The sequence below is a fragment of the Anopheles moucheti genome, chromosome 2, assembly GCF_943734755.1.
Source record: "Anopheles moucheti chromosome 2, idAnoMoucSN_F20_07, whole genome shotgun sequence".
NCBI classification, from domain to species: domain Eukaryota; kingdom Metazoa; phylum Arthropoda; class Insecta; order Diptera; family Culicidae; genus Anopheles; species Anopheles moucheti.
The window spans coordinates 85,367,811-85,381,799 of NC_069140.1; the positions used below are offsets into that span (position 1 = coordinate 85,367,811).

Genomic DNA, 13,989 nt, shown 5'->3' on the forward strand with positions numbered 1-13,989 from the left:
ATGGTGTTGTGTCTACTTTTGAGGTGTCCGAGATGATTTGGTAGTTTACATTTACACACTATTACTATAGACACAAACTTTATACATAATTTATTTCAGTTTTAATTGTACACGCACCGCCCGTAGCACACCGAACGCTAAGTCCTTCTGATTGCGCGCTAAGCCGATCCTGCGGTCAGCGCCCTTCGGGTACTCACGCACTCATCACACGTGACAACCATAGCCGAGCGGCTGTCAGTGCGTGGCGCTAGCAATCAGGTTGGGCCATAACACATGGCGAATATCCCGGAAGCACAGCGAGCGAACCAATTCGATGGCAAAGTGCTCCTTGGATGCTGTAGTTGTAAATTCCACCACGTGCAGCTTCTCGAAGTTGGCGCACGTATGATTGTAGCTCCATTTAGAAGAGTGCAGGTACAGTGGTAACTGGTGTTGGTGGTAATATAGCCGGTTCCAATATTGTATTCCAATGGTAATGGCCCCGCCGGACCATTTGAAGAAGATGATTAGTGGCGGCCCAGCGGCGGATCAAACGGTAGGCGGAGTAGGCCCCTTCTTATTGCGCTTTTCGCCTTGTCTCATTTCAAGTCCCACCATTAATCCCCTTCCCTCCTGCATCGTTTTTAAAATTAGAGGCCCCAACTATATTTCCGCTCTGGGCCTCCAAGGGGATTGATCCTCCACTGGTCTGTACAGCTTAAAACGAAAGGAGGAAGAAGTTAGGTGCGATCAAAGCGCACATGTGTTGATCCAAGAAAAAAAATCGTTTGTTGTACAAAGGAATTGTGATAGTTGCCAGCAGTTTCGCGTTTTGAGTTTTATGTTATTTTCGTCATTCGAATATTGTTGCTTAATAAAAAGTTGCCAAGTTTAAACGCAAAAGTGTTCTCAGTGTTAAAAAATCTCTGTTTTCTCAGAATGAAGCTTTGTGGTACACATATGAAAGTATTTAAACTGAAGCGGTAGAAGTCAACTATGCATGATGAAACATGCTCAATTTGAGTTTTCGTTTTGCGCAATGAATATCACATTATTATTTGATATAGTTCCACGAGCGACGGATCCACCTGTTCTTTGTTAATTCACCTTGGACCCACCTGTACTCTGTTAATTCACCTTGGGTAAGGGTATCACGCGTGGAAAGTTGAGGACGTCATGTATATGTAAGAATGATAAGCTGGTTTAGATACAGTGTCATCTATGTGTAAGAGTGCAGAGAGCAGGTAACATTTTATTAATTTTCACACAAATTTCAGCATGTTTATCATACGTGATCGGATACTTCGATCGGACGGAATTTCCCGCTCGTGTTACTTTTTCGATTTTCGGGATAAATTGTTGGGATTTCGTATACAAGGAATTCAAGAGAGATGAAAAATGCTTCACTATTTCATATCTGTCTCATTTACACTTTGTTCTCATGAGTTTGTTGGTATGCGATAATGATAGCCAATTTATTAGAAGACCTGTTCTCACGCTCAATGATAACGCGCGAGAGCGGAACAGCTACGCTGGAGGAGAATCAATGTCACCTCCTTCGAAACATGCTCTCCTGGTATCAGGAATTACAAATGCCTAGTTTGTATGGAATGCGATTGATACGGAACTGTTGTGATGAAATCATGTAAGAACCGTTGCATACTTTACCCAAAAACCTGAGGAAATTTGTGGAACTCTTAAAGCAAAAGTGCTTAAAATTGGTACAAACCTTTAGTAAAATGCCTACAACATTGGGAAAACTACATGCCTATAACAAGTGCACCGGTAAATCTGCACGGATCTGAAGCTGAAGCTCGACGCTGTTCGGAGCATTCCGGAGCACAAACACACCATTTTTAAATTTCTGTGTGTATTTTATTATTATTTTCATGCCGAGAAATATTTTAAGAGCTAGGCGAGTTTTTTTTTTCACTTGCTTCTTTGTGTCGTATTACCTTTTATCTCCCTTTCTGGCGCCATTGTTTTGCTTTCGTAAGTTTATTTGAGGCGACAATGTGACACCGAATCATCTTGTGTAGGATGATGATTTTATGCTTCCTTCCCTTTTTACACAGTACGCAAAAGGGTCTAAGTAGGTTCATCGGGTTGCCCATTGGCGATCAACTTTTACACGAATTCGCAGCGGTTGCTTTGGTTTTCATTTTGTTTCGCTCTCTCTACTCTTCTTGCCTGCCATGTTACATTTTAACATACGAAGCTGCAAAAGGGTTTCGAAGTAATTTCATTATTCTGTTCGCTTTTCACCATTCAGTGCACGGACGTGACCAATCACGTTTAGGTTTTAATTGCATGCTGAAAATGCCTCATTTTCACATCTCTTGCGTGTGTTTGTGAGTGTTATGTTCTTGTGTGTTTGTAGTGTTTGTTTATCCTTGCCGAGATTTCTTACAAGAGCGGTTTATATTATATGGTTTCCTTTTGCTATTCAATTGACTGCTGAAACGCAAAGTGAAGAAAAGGGGAAAAGAAAACTACAATACAACGAAAGAAGGTTGTAAAATGTGTTGTAACTGAGGCATTGGAGTATGTTTGCGATTAGACTGATATGGTGTATGTGTGAATGGGAAAGTTTGTCTTGAGTTCAATCCTATTTTCCCGCCATCGACTGCTACTACCATTGTTCGTTAAACTATTTCAACTTTCAAACTCTATTTATTCTTATTTTATGAAGTCTTCTATTTACAAGCTAAAATGTTTTCATTCTCATTCACATGTGATAACGCATCGAAAATCAAAGTGAAATAAAGAAAAAAATGGAAACAACAGGAAATGATTGGGATGGAAAATGCTTTTCAAGGAAAACCAGTTTCCTTCTTTCCCGGTTCCTTTCGACGTTCTATTGGAATTAGTTATTTTGAATAATGTTTTTCTGATTAATACGTAACAGTTCCAGAAGTGTTAGCTTTTTTACACAAAAAAAAAACACCGACGAGGACGCAATAGACAATTATTTCTTCTAAAGGCCACTTTTGTCAATCAGCCTAAAGTTATGCAACGTGTATATATATATATATATATGTATGCTTTGCTTTTCTTCTCTTTTTCTCTCTCTCTCTCTTTTCTATTTTTATCTTTTTAATAGCTTTTTCTTTCTATTTTGCTTTATTGTTTTGCTTTTAATCTATCTGTTTTTACGTTCTTCCTTCCCTTCGCTTTCTATTAGCTTGCGCAACGCGAAAACACAAGTTTTCTAAACATATGAAACTGAGAACAGAGTGACTGCTACACAGCTAGATGAGTCTTGAATGATAGTCAATGAACCGTCGCTTTTTGTTCTGTTCAATTATAACTTTTCCTATTTTTGGATATTGAAATTATACACTGTTTTTAACTGATTCGTAAAGAACTTTGTTCTTTCGATAATATTTGCTTTAAATTTCTGTCTCCCCTCTTTTCGTGTCCTCTACCAAAGTAATTAACTGTTATCAGTAGAATGTATTTTCACTATTCACTATACCCTTGCTGCTGATGTAGTTTTTTTGGTTTTACTCTGTTTGTTTTCCTCTTTCTGTGCTGTTTACTACGAGATATTTATTTATTCTTTTTTAATTCCGTTCTTTTAAAGGCCCTTATAACAACTAGATTAACGTAATCCTTTTGAGAGACATAACAAAAAAAACAACAATACAAACAGGCTGTCTTGAGTTAGATTTCATCTTTTTTGCATATAATTATACTTTCTTGTTTGCTTTTGCGTTCATTCTATTCTGAGCCTGAGCATGAATGGGCGCAAATATAATCATCACTCGTTTACACTATCACAATGTGTTTGTGTGTTTTTTTTTTGTTTTGCATTTTTTGCTTCCTGTTAAACAACTACTACGTTGGTTTAACGGGATGACGACTAGGAAAATTAGTGCAAAACATAAACTAATAAACAGATTAACACGAGGACATTTGCTCCACATCAGGATGCGGATGAGGTTCTCGGGGGGCTCGGCTCTTTCGAACTCGGAGCTTCGAGAACAAGCACATTATACACTCAGCTCAGGGTGGCTCATTGTTGGATGGAATGGGATTTACAGTCATGAGCGTAATGGTGGTGATGATGATGATGATGATGATGATGAAGCTTCCATGGATGAGTGGAAATGAAACTAAAATTAAAAAGGCAAAACAACATAATTAATAGCGTTTTATGTTAGTAGTTAGGTGCCTCAAATTAAAAAAAGCAATAAAACTAACCGTTTCTTCTTGTCTTCTAGTTTCCAATTTTGTTTACCTTCTTTCTTCTTATTAGGCGCAGTAAGGGACAGTGATGTCAAACACTACTAAATAATTCGCTCTGCTTGTCCTATTCGTGTGCTTCGTTTCTTTCGATGATCCTCACACCCACACCGTACAACAGCGTGAAATAACAACAATATGCAGGATTATGTATTTGCATCAAAGTTTTGTGTGTTTTTTTAAAGGTTTTTCTCTTCTTTTTTCTCTCTCCGTTTGCAATCCATTTTTCTCGTCGTAATTCGTATCCTTTATCGCAACGCACTTTCATTTCAGCTAACAAAAACATCCCCATCCTCCGGAGCCCTTTTGCCTGGAGATAAGGGATGCTTGTTTGTCTTCTTGTATTATTATTCCTTGCATACTGGGGCGTGTGCGCACGGTAGTCAATCGTTGTCGATCTCCGCTTCTCACTATTTTCTTTTCTACTTGTGTACCTTATACACACCATCTTCAATAGTTTTCACATTTATTGTAACACCGTACCGTTCATCACTCGCTTTTTATCACGCTCTCTAACCACATGTTGTGTGCAACTTTCGTTTTCTTAATCTGTTTACTGTGTTGTTTCTTCTCTCGCGTTCTTGTTTATCATTTTTCTTTTTATTTGTTTCTGCCTTCTATAAGTTGACTCTCTATAACCTCTGTATTAAATATATATTTATATATATATATTTATTTTATAGACCTAATTGTTTTTTTTCTTCTTTTTTCATGTTAATTTTTCTTCCCTTTTGCTCACCCTTCATTTGTGTTGTTTGTGTGTGTTTTCTTTTGTTTTTTCTTCACAGTGTTGTGTTTGTTGTTTGTTTAGCGTTTTATGTTTTATTTTAGGTTCAGCTTCTTTTGCACTGCTGCCGGGGTTTGTTTTAGTATAGCTCGTACTATCTTTCTCTCTCTCTTTCTCTATACAAATTCCGCAGGAACAGGAATTAACCACTGTGCGCTGCGCGTTACACTTCTATAAACTATATATTGATATAGTTTGCTGCAACATGATCTCTACGTTTAATGTGAAAACATTACATCTGCTTGCTTGTGTCGTTCGCTGTTTTGCGCGCGGGGATGAAAAAACGGTTTCATTTTTACGCACCTATTAACATGTCCCCGTGCACGCATTTACTCTAAACGGGTCTATTTTTTCATTTCTATATTCTGTTTGCTGTAACAGCCGCTCAACTAAATGATCACACACACACGCATCGGTCTCTATATCCTATTCTGGATGGGTGTGTGTGTGTTTTTTTATATTATATGCATTTCTATTAACAATTATACTTCCTTCCTCTTTCTAACACGTGTGAATTATTAGTAGTTTAAGGTCATTTTGTTGGTTGGTAGCGGGTTTTTTGCAATAAACTAATTCCTTTTCATCGGCTGACTACTACTACTGACTCTGTTCGACAGCTAAAACCAGTGTTTTCTCCACATACGCACTAAGCTCAGGGCAGTCGATAGAGCAAAAACAAAACAAAAAAGACAGCGAAAAAACGCTAATAAATCTACTGTAAACAACCTAGAGCGCACAGAGAACACACAAAACAAAAAAAAAACGAAGTGAAAAAGGTAGCTATAATTGTGTATTAAAAGTTCTAAAGGAGCAAAATTAAGCGAAATGGTCGAAAACTGAACATAGACAGAGAGAGAGAGAGTAAATAAAACATAAAACAGAACAGATATAAAAAAAATAAAAAAATAATCTAGAAAGAAGAGTAAACAACAGTGGCTAAGAAGATACAAACGTATATCACTTTGTGTATGTGTGTGTGTTACTTATATTGTTTACCTAACAATTGATCTTTGTTTCCACTTTACCACCACGAGGAAGGGCTTTATACGGGAGGATTCCTCTTTCTGTAAGCCTGTTTTGTTTCGTTTGTTATTTTATTTTCACAGCAATAAGCTCCTTAAAGCAACAAGAAGAGCCTTTTTCTGTAAATTCATAAGCGCATACTTGGAGCGGTCAATCGTAAATGGTCTTAACTGAAGTAAAGGAAGAGCACAAGGAAACCAGAATAATCACTGTGAATAACAACGTTAACAGCAAAACAACCAAAAACAACACAATTCTTTCGAGGTAAAAGAGTAAAAATTTCAATGAACGAATTAGAATTAGATAACAGAGGCTGCAGCAAAAAAAACCGAATAAAACGTTTCAAACACAGAGTAGATGATAGATTGGTGAGAATAAAGGGAAATACTTGAAAATAATTTATGTTAAAGTTGATCATCAAACAGCAGTAAAAAGAAAAACAAAAATAACACGTTATCACAACGCAAAAAAAAACTGTTCAAAAGAAAACTCCACTGTGGAAGTGCAGTAGTTGTTCGTAACTCATATGCAGTTAAAACTACTATGCCTCTCCGAGGAGGCTTCAAAGTTTACAGGACGCTTCGCTAAATTGGGCTTGAACAGTAATACATACGTACACAGATAGATTAGCCATTCTCGGGAGCAACCATTCACAAATTCTACGCTTAAAAATGATACCTAGTGTCATAAAAAAAAACAAGTAAGATTGACGCAACGCCTCTGTGTTCTGTTCTGTGTGGTTTTGTGATTCCAAAGCCAATGTGACTCTATGCGTGTGTGTAAGTCTGTCTGGATGTGGTTGGGTGCATGTGTTCTGATAAAAACGGATAAAAGGCAAAAAGATTTGGGAACAAACTAACAATTCCCCATGCCACACACCATTCACAGCGTCACACACACCACAGTCGTCGCATCTTTCAGGTGGCCATCTACTTTTGCCTCTACCCTGGTGTATGTGGTGTGTGTCTATACGTTTGCTACCATCATTCGTTCCCCTTTGCAATGTTTCCTTTTTTTGTATGTTGTTTTGTTTTGTTTTAAGATCACATTTTGGTCAGATTTGGGTGGGCACCTGGAGGGCTCCACAGCACGCCGCCCCGCCCAGCAGGAACATGGTTCCGGCGCCGGCCCCAACACTCGCGGTCCAACGTATCCACTATGCCGTTGTCTGCGTGTTGGACGACTGCTGGGAACTTGGCCCCCCTGAATGTCCTCCACCGCCACCACCTCCCCCACCACCACCGACACTATAACCCACACCGCAACCGGTTACACCGACGCTGCCCGTGCTGCTGCCGCTTCCACCACCGGTCGCACACGGTTCCACCTTGCCGCCACCACCGGGATGGTGGTGATGGTGGTGATGATGGTGATGCGGGTGATTATTATGACTATTACTATTTACAACGCTGCCCGATTCGAGCGGCTGCTTGCAGATCGGCTGGGCCGTCGCATCCCCATCGATCAGCGCATGATTGAGGACGGTGTTGGTGGTCGCGTGCCCACTCTCACTACTACTGCTATTATTGTTGTCCGCACTGCAGGTGTTGGAGGAGGATAGCTGGGAGGGGGTGTTGCAACTGTTGTTCACCGCACCGTTGTTGGACGGCACGGCGTTGGAGGCGGCTGCAGCGGCGGCGGTTAGGAGTAGCGGCGGCGAACAGGAAGCGGTCGAAGACGTGGACGACGACGAGCACGTGTTGGTCGTACCGGTCGAGGCCGAGGTCGTGGACGCGATCGAGGCACTACTGTCCGCCTTGCCGTCGGTGACCGCCGCCGGGGCCGTCGGATCGTCCGTCAGGCGGAGCGCAATCTCCAGATCGCGCAAAACTTCCGTTTCTTTGGATTCTATCAGATTAAATCGCCTAAAAGTAAACACAGAACAGTTGATTAAAATGAAACCGACCCTTTAAGGATGGCTTTTGTTTTTCCCCGTTCAGTAACCTACCTATGGAACGCGGTTAGATGCGCGAAGGTGAGGTTAAGATGCGCGTGCAACCCTAGCAGGGCAACCTCGCGGAAATGGGCTGCGTACAGGTGCGCAATCACATGAAACAACAATCGTACGATTTTTCTAGCGATGCTCTCGAACGAACTAGGGAACTCATTGGCATATTTGGTGGGAAAGATCGACTCATCGCTGACCGTCTTCTGCGTAAACGTCATCACATAGTCGATGTACTGTGGGGCCGCCACCCGGGTCTTTTTGCCCTTCTCGTCGAACCAGAGGTACATCCTTAAACGAAAGAAACAGAACAAAAGATTACTTATTAGTTTGAGTCGAAGCAAAACAACAACAAATCGAGCAGTCTCCGTTGACAGCTGTCATCGATCAGTGTGACAAGGTAAATGTCAAACATTTTGCACTTCGCACGCCTTCAGCTTATTCTACAGCGTGGTTCAGCGTATGAATCATGGCGGAAGAGACACGACTGAGATCAATGATGCAACACTAGATAGAGTTAAGATCACATTTGAGATCAATTGTTCAAAAAAAGGAAAGAGAAGAGAAGAACTTGAATTTTAGAGATGAAAACCCTCTACAAAGAACAAGAGTTACATTCTAAGGCACAACTCATCTAGAACGATGAGGTAATAAGCGTACACTATTGGTACACTGATCACTGGAATGTGCACCGTCATTCATACTCACAAGCTCGCTCTCGAATCTGAGAAAGTACCTTATACCCACACGATCGTCTTCTTCTTTGACGGTACACAAAAGCACAGGGGGCTACACATCATGGGAGGTCGGAATTTTTGGAAGGGAAAACAAAATGAAAAGAGTTCTCGTCCCGGGTCGGACGATCAAAGAACAAACGTCCGATGATGGTTGAGTTCCTGTTTGCTTTATCATGCGCGCGATGTATCAGGCAGCGGGTTCAAAAACTGTCTCTTTGAACAATGTGCCCTAACGGAGCGTGAGATGTTTCGGTGTGGGTTTTAAAAGGGGTCAAATCGTTTTCCTACAAATGCCGATACTTTGTGCATACGAAATTATGATAAGCACGTGAGAAGATATAAAAATGTCTAGCTATAAAAGTGGAAAGACATATTCCAACCCTTTCCCTATTGCGTTGTGCGTGATACTCGATCAAACATTTCGATGAGCTTTCTTCCAAACGAGTCGAGTTGAAGATTAGATTGACTCTAAACTTCGTCATACTGTTGGATTTTGATTTATTTTCATTACAGTCGTAAATTAATTTATCGCAAAATCGCATCCAATACGGGCGATCGTTTTATGTCACTGTTTATTTGTTACTCCGTCGACCGTCGGGCACGAAGAAGAAAGTTAAACGTGCGAGCGCGTGATTTATTGTTTCAGAACACATCCTGTTTCCGGAGCCGGTGTATGTGCGCTCTACAAATAAATCTTCAATCGAGGTCTGTGCGAAGGAAAACATAACAAACTACTGGCTGGCGAACGATTTAGTACACGGATTGTGGAACCCTTTTTCGAGGCGTCACACTATTATTGATCATCGTGATATGAGCGACCTGAATTGATTGACGCGACATCAGAAGTTCAAACAGTACAGGCTGCACTCAACAACGAGGTCGTTGATTTCAGGTCCGTTCGTGCAGTGCCTTCCTAATGAGGCTAGGTAAAGATCTGGAATCTGTCAGACGGCATCTAAAACGTGACCGAAATGGGACGCCATTCTACGCGGCGAAAGAAAGTTGTTCAAGGCTTTAACTGCCTGTCGTGCCGCACCACCACAAACTCACACCGAAAAAAGGTGCACGACATACGCGTGTGTCTTGTCATCCATTCGCGGCCAAGTGGGAAGAACCCCCATTACAGTGCGTGCAACGATCGTTACGGTGTTGCTTTATCGCGCCCTCAAGATATGCAAAGGGGACGTAACAGCATATACATCGAACGTATATGTTTGCGTGCATTCAAACAATCACCCCCGCTTCGCCCAGGGGTGACTCTTTCACTCCCACACTCACCTAGTTCCTGGACCGGTCATGTCTGGACAGCCGGATGTAGTGCAGAATTCACTGATGGTACCGTACACGAGGTTGACGTGCTCGAACAGCGCAAGTGCTAAAAAGAGAAGCAGGAGAAAAAAAAACAGGAAATGGAAGTTTCGATTAGTATTCAGTTTGTTTTTTAAAAGACAATTAAAATAGAATGTAGTTTGGTGAAGTAGACCTTCTCTACTGGGTCCTGCACGAAAAGTGTGAGAAAACAAAAGCAAAAACTACTCTGCTGATATGATGGTGTTCAGTTTCCAACAACAATTTGCATAGCAGAAAATGCAAAAGCGCCCACCAAACCAACTGGCGGCGCGACCTTCGCCATCATTTATCATATCAGAAACGAGTTCGAAATGAAATGGACATGCGAGCGAAAAAAAAACAACAACTCCTGCCAACAACCAGCGATATAGAGCTGAGTCTTTAAATGGACCATCGATGGTTCGAGTATTTTTTTATTGGTTTTTTGCATATCTTTTTGTTGTCTTCTGTTTTCGTGGGATAAGAAGCTTGGTTTGGCATCGAATCTCTCTCGGCTAAAGGTTTTTTTGGCAACGTTTTTTTTTTTGGTTTGGTGAAGTTGTCTAAATTGGAGAACGATATCCTTCACCAGAGATGGAGGCAGCCACCAGTGTCTAACCACACCGTCTCGCAGACACTTTTTGGACATTTGACATTTGGAATCAGCTGTCTCGGGTAGCCGGTTCTACAGTGTTTGGCCAAGTGGTGAAGTTTGCACCAAAAAAACAGAGGTTGCTTTTTATTCGCCCGTCTGTCTGAAACATGTTGAATACAATGAGACCGAGCAATGGAGTGTATGAGACGGATCCTTACCCAGAGGAAAACAGTAAGGAAAAAAAAGAGCGCCCACTTGTGATTGATGACAATCGAGCCCCCGGAGACAGTGTGAACCTCACCAGAAGATTATGAGCTATTATTCCAGCTGTTACAGAATTATCGCGAATTCTTTATCGGTCACTTTCGTCTGGCGATTAGATTGGGGTGAAATAAGTCTACCAGAAGACGCGAAGATGTCCACTTAATTTTAAGTACGATTCATTACTGCTGCCTTTACAAACCGTGCCATTTCTAGACGGTTCCATTACGTGAACTTTGCCACTCCGAATGGGCAAGAAATGAGGGCAACAAAGATACCGAAAAATGCCATTTTTTGACAGAATCCATCAAACGGCGACATTGTCCGGCTAGACGTGTGAGATGAAGAGTTACACCAGCGGATGGTGAATCACATTATCTCCGAAGCTTCTTCCACCATTTTACAAAGCCAAGCGCAGAAGGAGAGATGGAGCGACCGATGAAGAGCCCCGTTTTAATCGAAAAGCGCAAAAAAGGAAACGATGACACTACTGTCAACTTTGCGCACACATTGTCACAATGATGTAGGATGATGTGATGTTTGGGGGGACGGAGAGTGAGAGAGAGAGAGCTGGGATTTAAAAAAAGGGAGGTTTTTTTTCACGGGTGACGTGCAAATCATCCCTGTGTTACAATATATGGTGGTGGGCGACACCATGTCTGGCGATTGTTAAACCGAACCCTGACGTGGGAAGTGTATGATGAATGGTGATCCCCAAATCGTTAGTTATTTTTTTATAGTTATAGTTAGGCAATATCCGTATCGTGGATATTTAACGACAATGGCGAGTTTTTAAATAGCTCCAGTAAAAAGCTTTCGTGATGGTACGGTTTTAGATGTCTGACATTACTAAACAAGGTGTCAGATGACAGGTTATGGAAGATATTTAGAAGACCTCACAAACTGAGATATAATACGTTTTGTATTGTGTGGATATGGTCAGCTAGCAACTTGGGTGTTTTTTATGCATATTAAACCACGTAGTACTATGTTGGTAGCACAATTCTGGGAAATACCACTCTCTTTAAATGGCGAAATGAAGATATTCCTAATGGCTTCACTATTAGCGATGATTTCCTCGAATATCTCCACTACTGTTACTTACTGTGCGATGCTAGCCATTCGTTGTAGTCGAGACCGGCAGGTAGATCCACTAATAACCGCAAGTCTGCATCGGGTAGCTTCCGCTCTAATAAACCTTCCTCGAGGTAAAGCTTTGTGTCGCCCTGATTCGAATCTCCGTCTCGTTCCTTGCGTCGGGCTTTTCTGTAATGAAAATGTAAACGAAAACAAACATTAAAACCGTGTTGCTACGTTTATTAGTTACGGTGACATCTGTCAATGTTGACAGTGATTGCTTTGATTAAAATAAGTCACAGGGCGAGAAAGAGGAACCATAATCAATCAGCTTACTGCAAGCTGCAATATCATAAATTATTCGTTTCACAACGAAAAAAACAACAGCAACATCACGATAGAACAGCTCACTTTAATTCCGTTGCATTAGCAGCGGTTGATTTCTCCCCTCCCTTTTAGATGGGCATTAATTCAAATAACAAAACTCCGTTGCTTAATTATGAAGTTCTGGGATGCGGGAGACCACGCAACACGTGCTCACGATCTCGTCGTACGCGGATGGATGTTCGAGAAATTGAAAGTTGCACTAGGGAAGTGAATTTGATTTCGATACCATTTCGTTACGAAATGATGCCTTTCTTCCTCTCTAAAATGCGCAATGTGGGTCTCTCGTCTCTAATGTGCAGCAGAGGGAGTGGGTAGCGCGTTACGTCTAAGCGATCGTAAATTAGCGTCTTCTTGCCGATCTTTGGATCGGCTGGGCACACTGTCAAGAAGATTAAGAAGCATCGCAACACGGGATCGCGTTCTGCACTACGGAAGCGGTTGGAAGGTAATGAACTGTGAATGTTCCACTTTTTTTTTGTTTTATTACTGCCCTTATCTTACACGTTCCCCATCAGAAATCTGAAAATCTACCGCGTTGCCGCTATTTCCTGCTTTACCCTCAATATTCCGCCCGTTCAGTTGAAGTTCTTTGATCTAAGGTTCGACTTTTCTTTGCCTTCCTTTATACAGCCCGGGCGCGAACCAGATGTTTTCCAACCCAACAGATATTTGGGTCATCACCGTCAACCGACCGAATCGTGCGTGGGGGGAGTGCTGTGGGGACTTTCGGGAAGAAAAGGAAGATGAGGGTGGGGGGGGGGAGGGGTTTGAATTTTAATTCACACCACATTTTATCATCAGATTCATTTTGTGCGCACTATGAAAATAATCACAAATAGGGCAGGTTTGATTTAGCCACATGTTTTGTCATTTCATCGTATCTTGCAGAAGGCCGGCCACGAGGCGAGTTCGATGGAGGAGCAGACAGAAGAATAAAAAAAACATTACCACGAGACTCTTCCCGGTACGATAAACAACGAGAGGAGGCATTTAGGTTTGTGTTTGGTCAAATTCAACTGATAACGCTTCAATCGCGAACACTACCCCAAGAAGGGTTTTGGAGCTCTGGACGTCATGCGGAATACTTGAAGATAGGTGATGTGTATAAAAACATTGGGAAGAATTTACGTACACCAGATACTTACCTTAGATGCTCTGGAATAAAATTCTTGATCTAGCACATATCACTCCATTGGGATCCAGTGATCAATAGATTTTAGTCCACGACTTCATCAACACCTCATTGACGTACTTAAGAATTTAGGAACCAAAAGAAGCAATCCCAAAAAAAAAACTACAGGACATTTTGCTGCTTCGTCTTAATGGTCGGTCCACCAAACCTCCGCTACCTTTCAATTAGTAACACCATCGCCCGCTATAACACATTGACCGGAAACATGCGAAAAATGAAAAGAAAACGGTACCAGCCGTACTACTCCAGCTTGTTTGATGATCATCAAACATGGATATCACTCATAGAAACACCTCTTATTTTGCTTCATATCAGGAAGGTATACTATCACTCTACCTTCCCCCAACTCCAACTCTCAGCTTGTACACACGCACAAAAAAAGGGAAGGGAAGTACACCCGAAGTGTTTGCGTGGGTGAGCGTACAATAC

General features: G+C 41.6%; 1 protein-coding gene across 3 annotated transcripts in view; it reads right to left on the minus strand.

Annotated features, from left to right (window-relative positions):
• Window positions 1-6,410: 6,410 nt before the first annotated feature.
• LOC128310734 (MOB kinase activator-like 2) overlaps window positions 6,411-13,989 on the minus strand; it is a 102,886-nt gene continuing 95,307 nt past the window's right edge. For all 3 annotated transcript variants that reach the window (XM_053047448.1, XM_053047446.1, XM_053047447.1), the window contains 4 exons: window positions 12,010-12,170; window positions 9,998-10,094; window positions 7,986-8,273; window positions 6,411-7,902 (listed from right to left, as the gene is read on the minus strand). In XM_053047448.1, coding sequence (XP_052903408.1) covers window positions 7,194-7,902; window positions 7,986-8,273; window positions 9,998-10,094; window positions 12,010-12,170 — 1,255 coding nt within the window. In that variant the 3' untranslated portion in view covers window positions 6,411-7,193. The remainder of the gene's footprint in view (window positions 7,903-7,985; window positions 8,274-9,997; window positions 10,095-12,009; window positions 12,171-13,989) is intronic.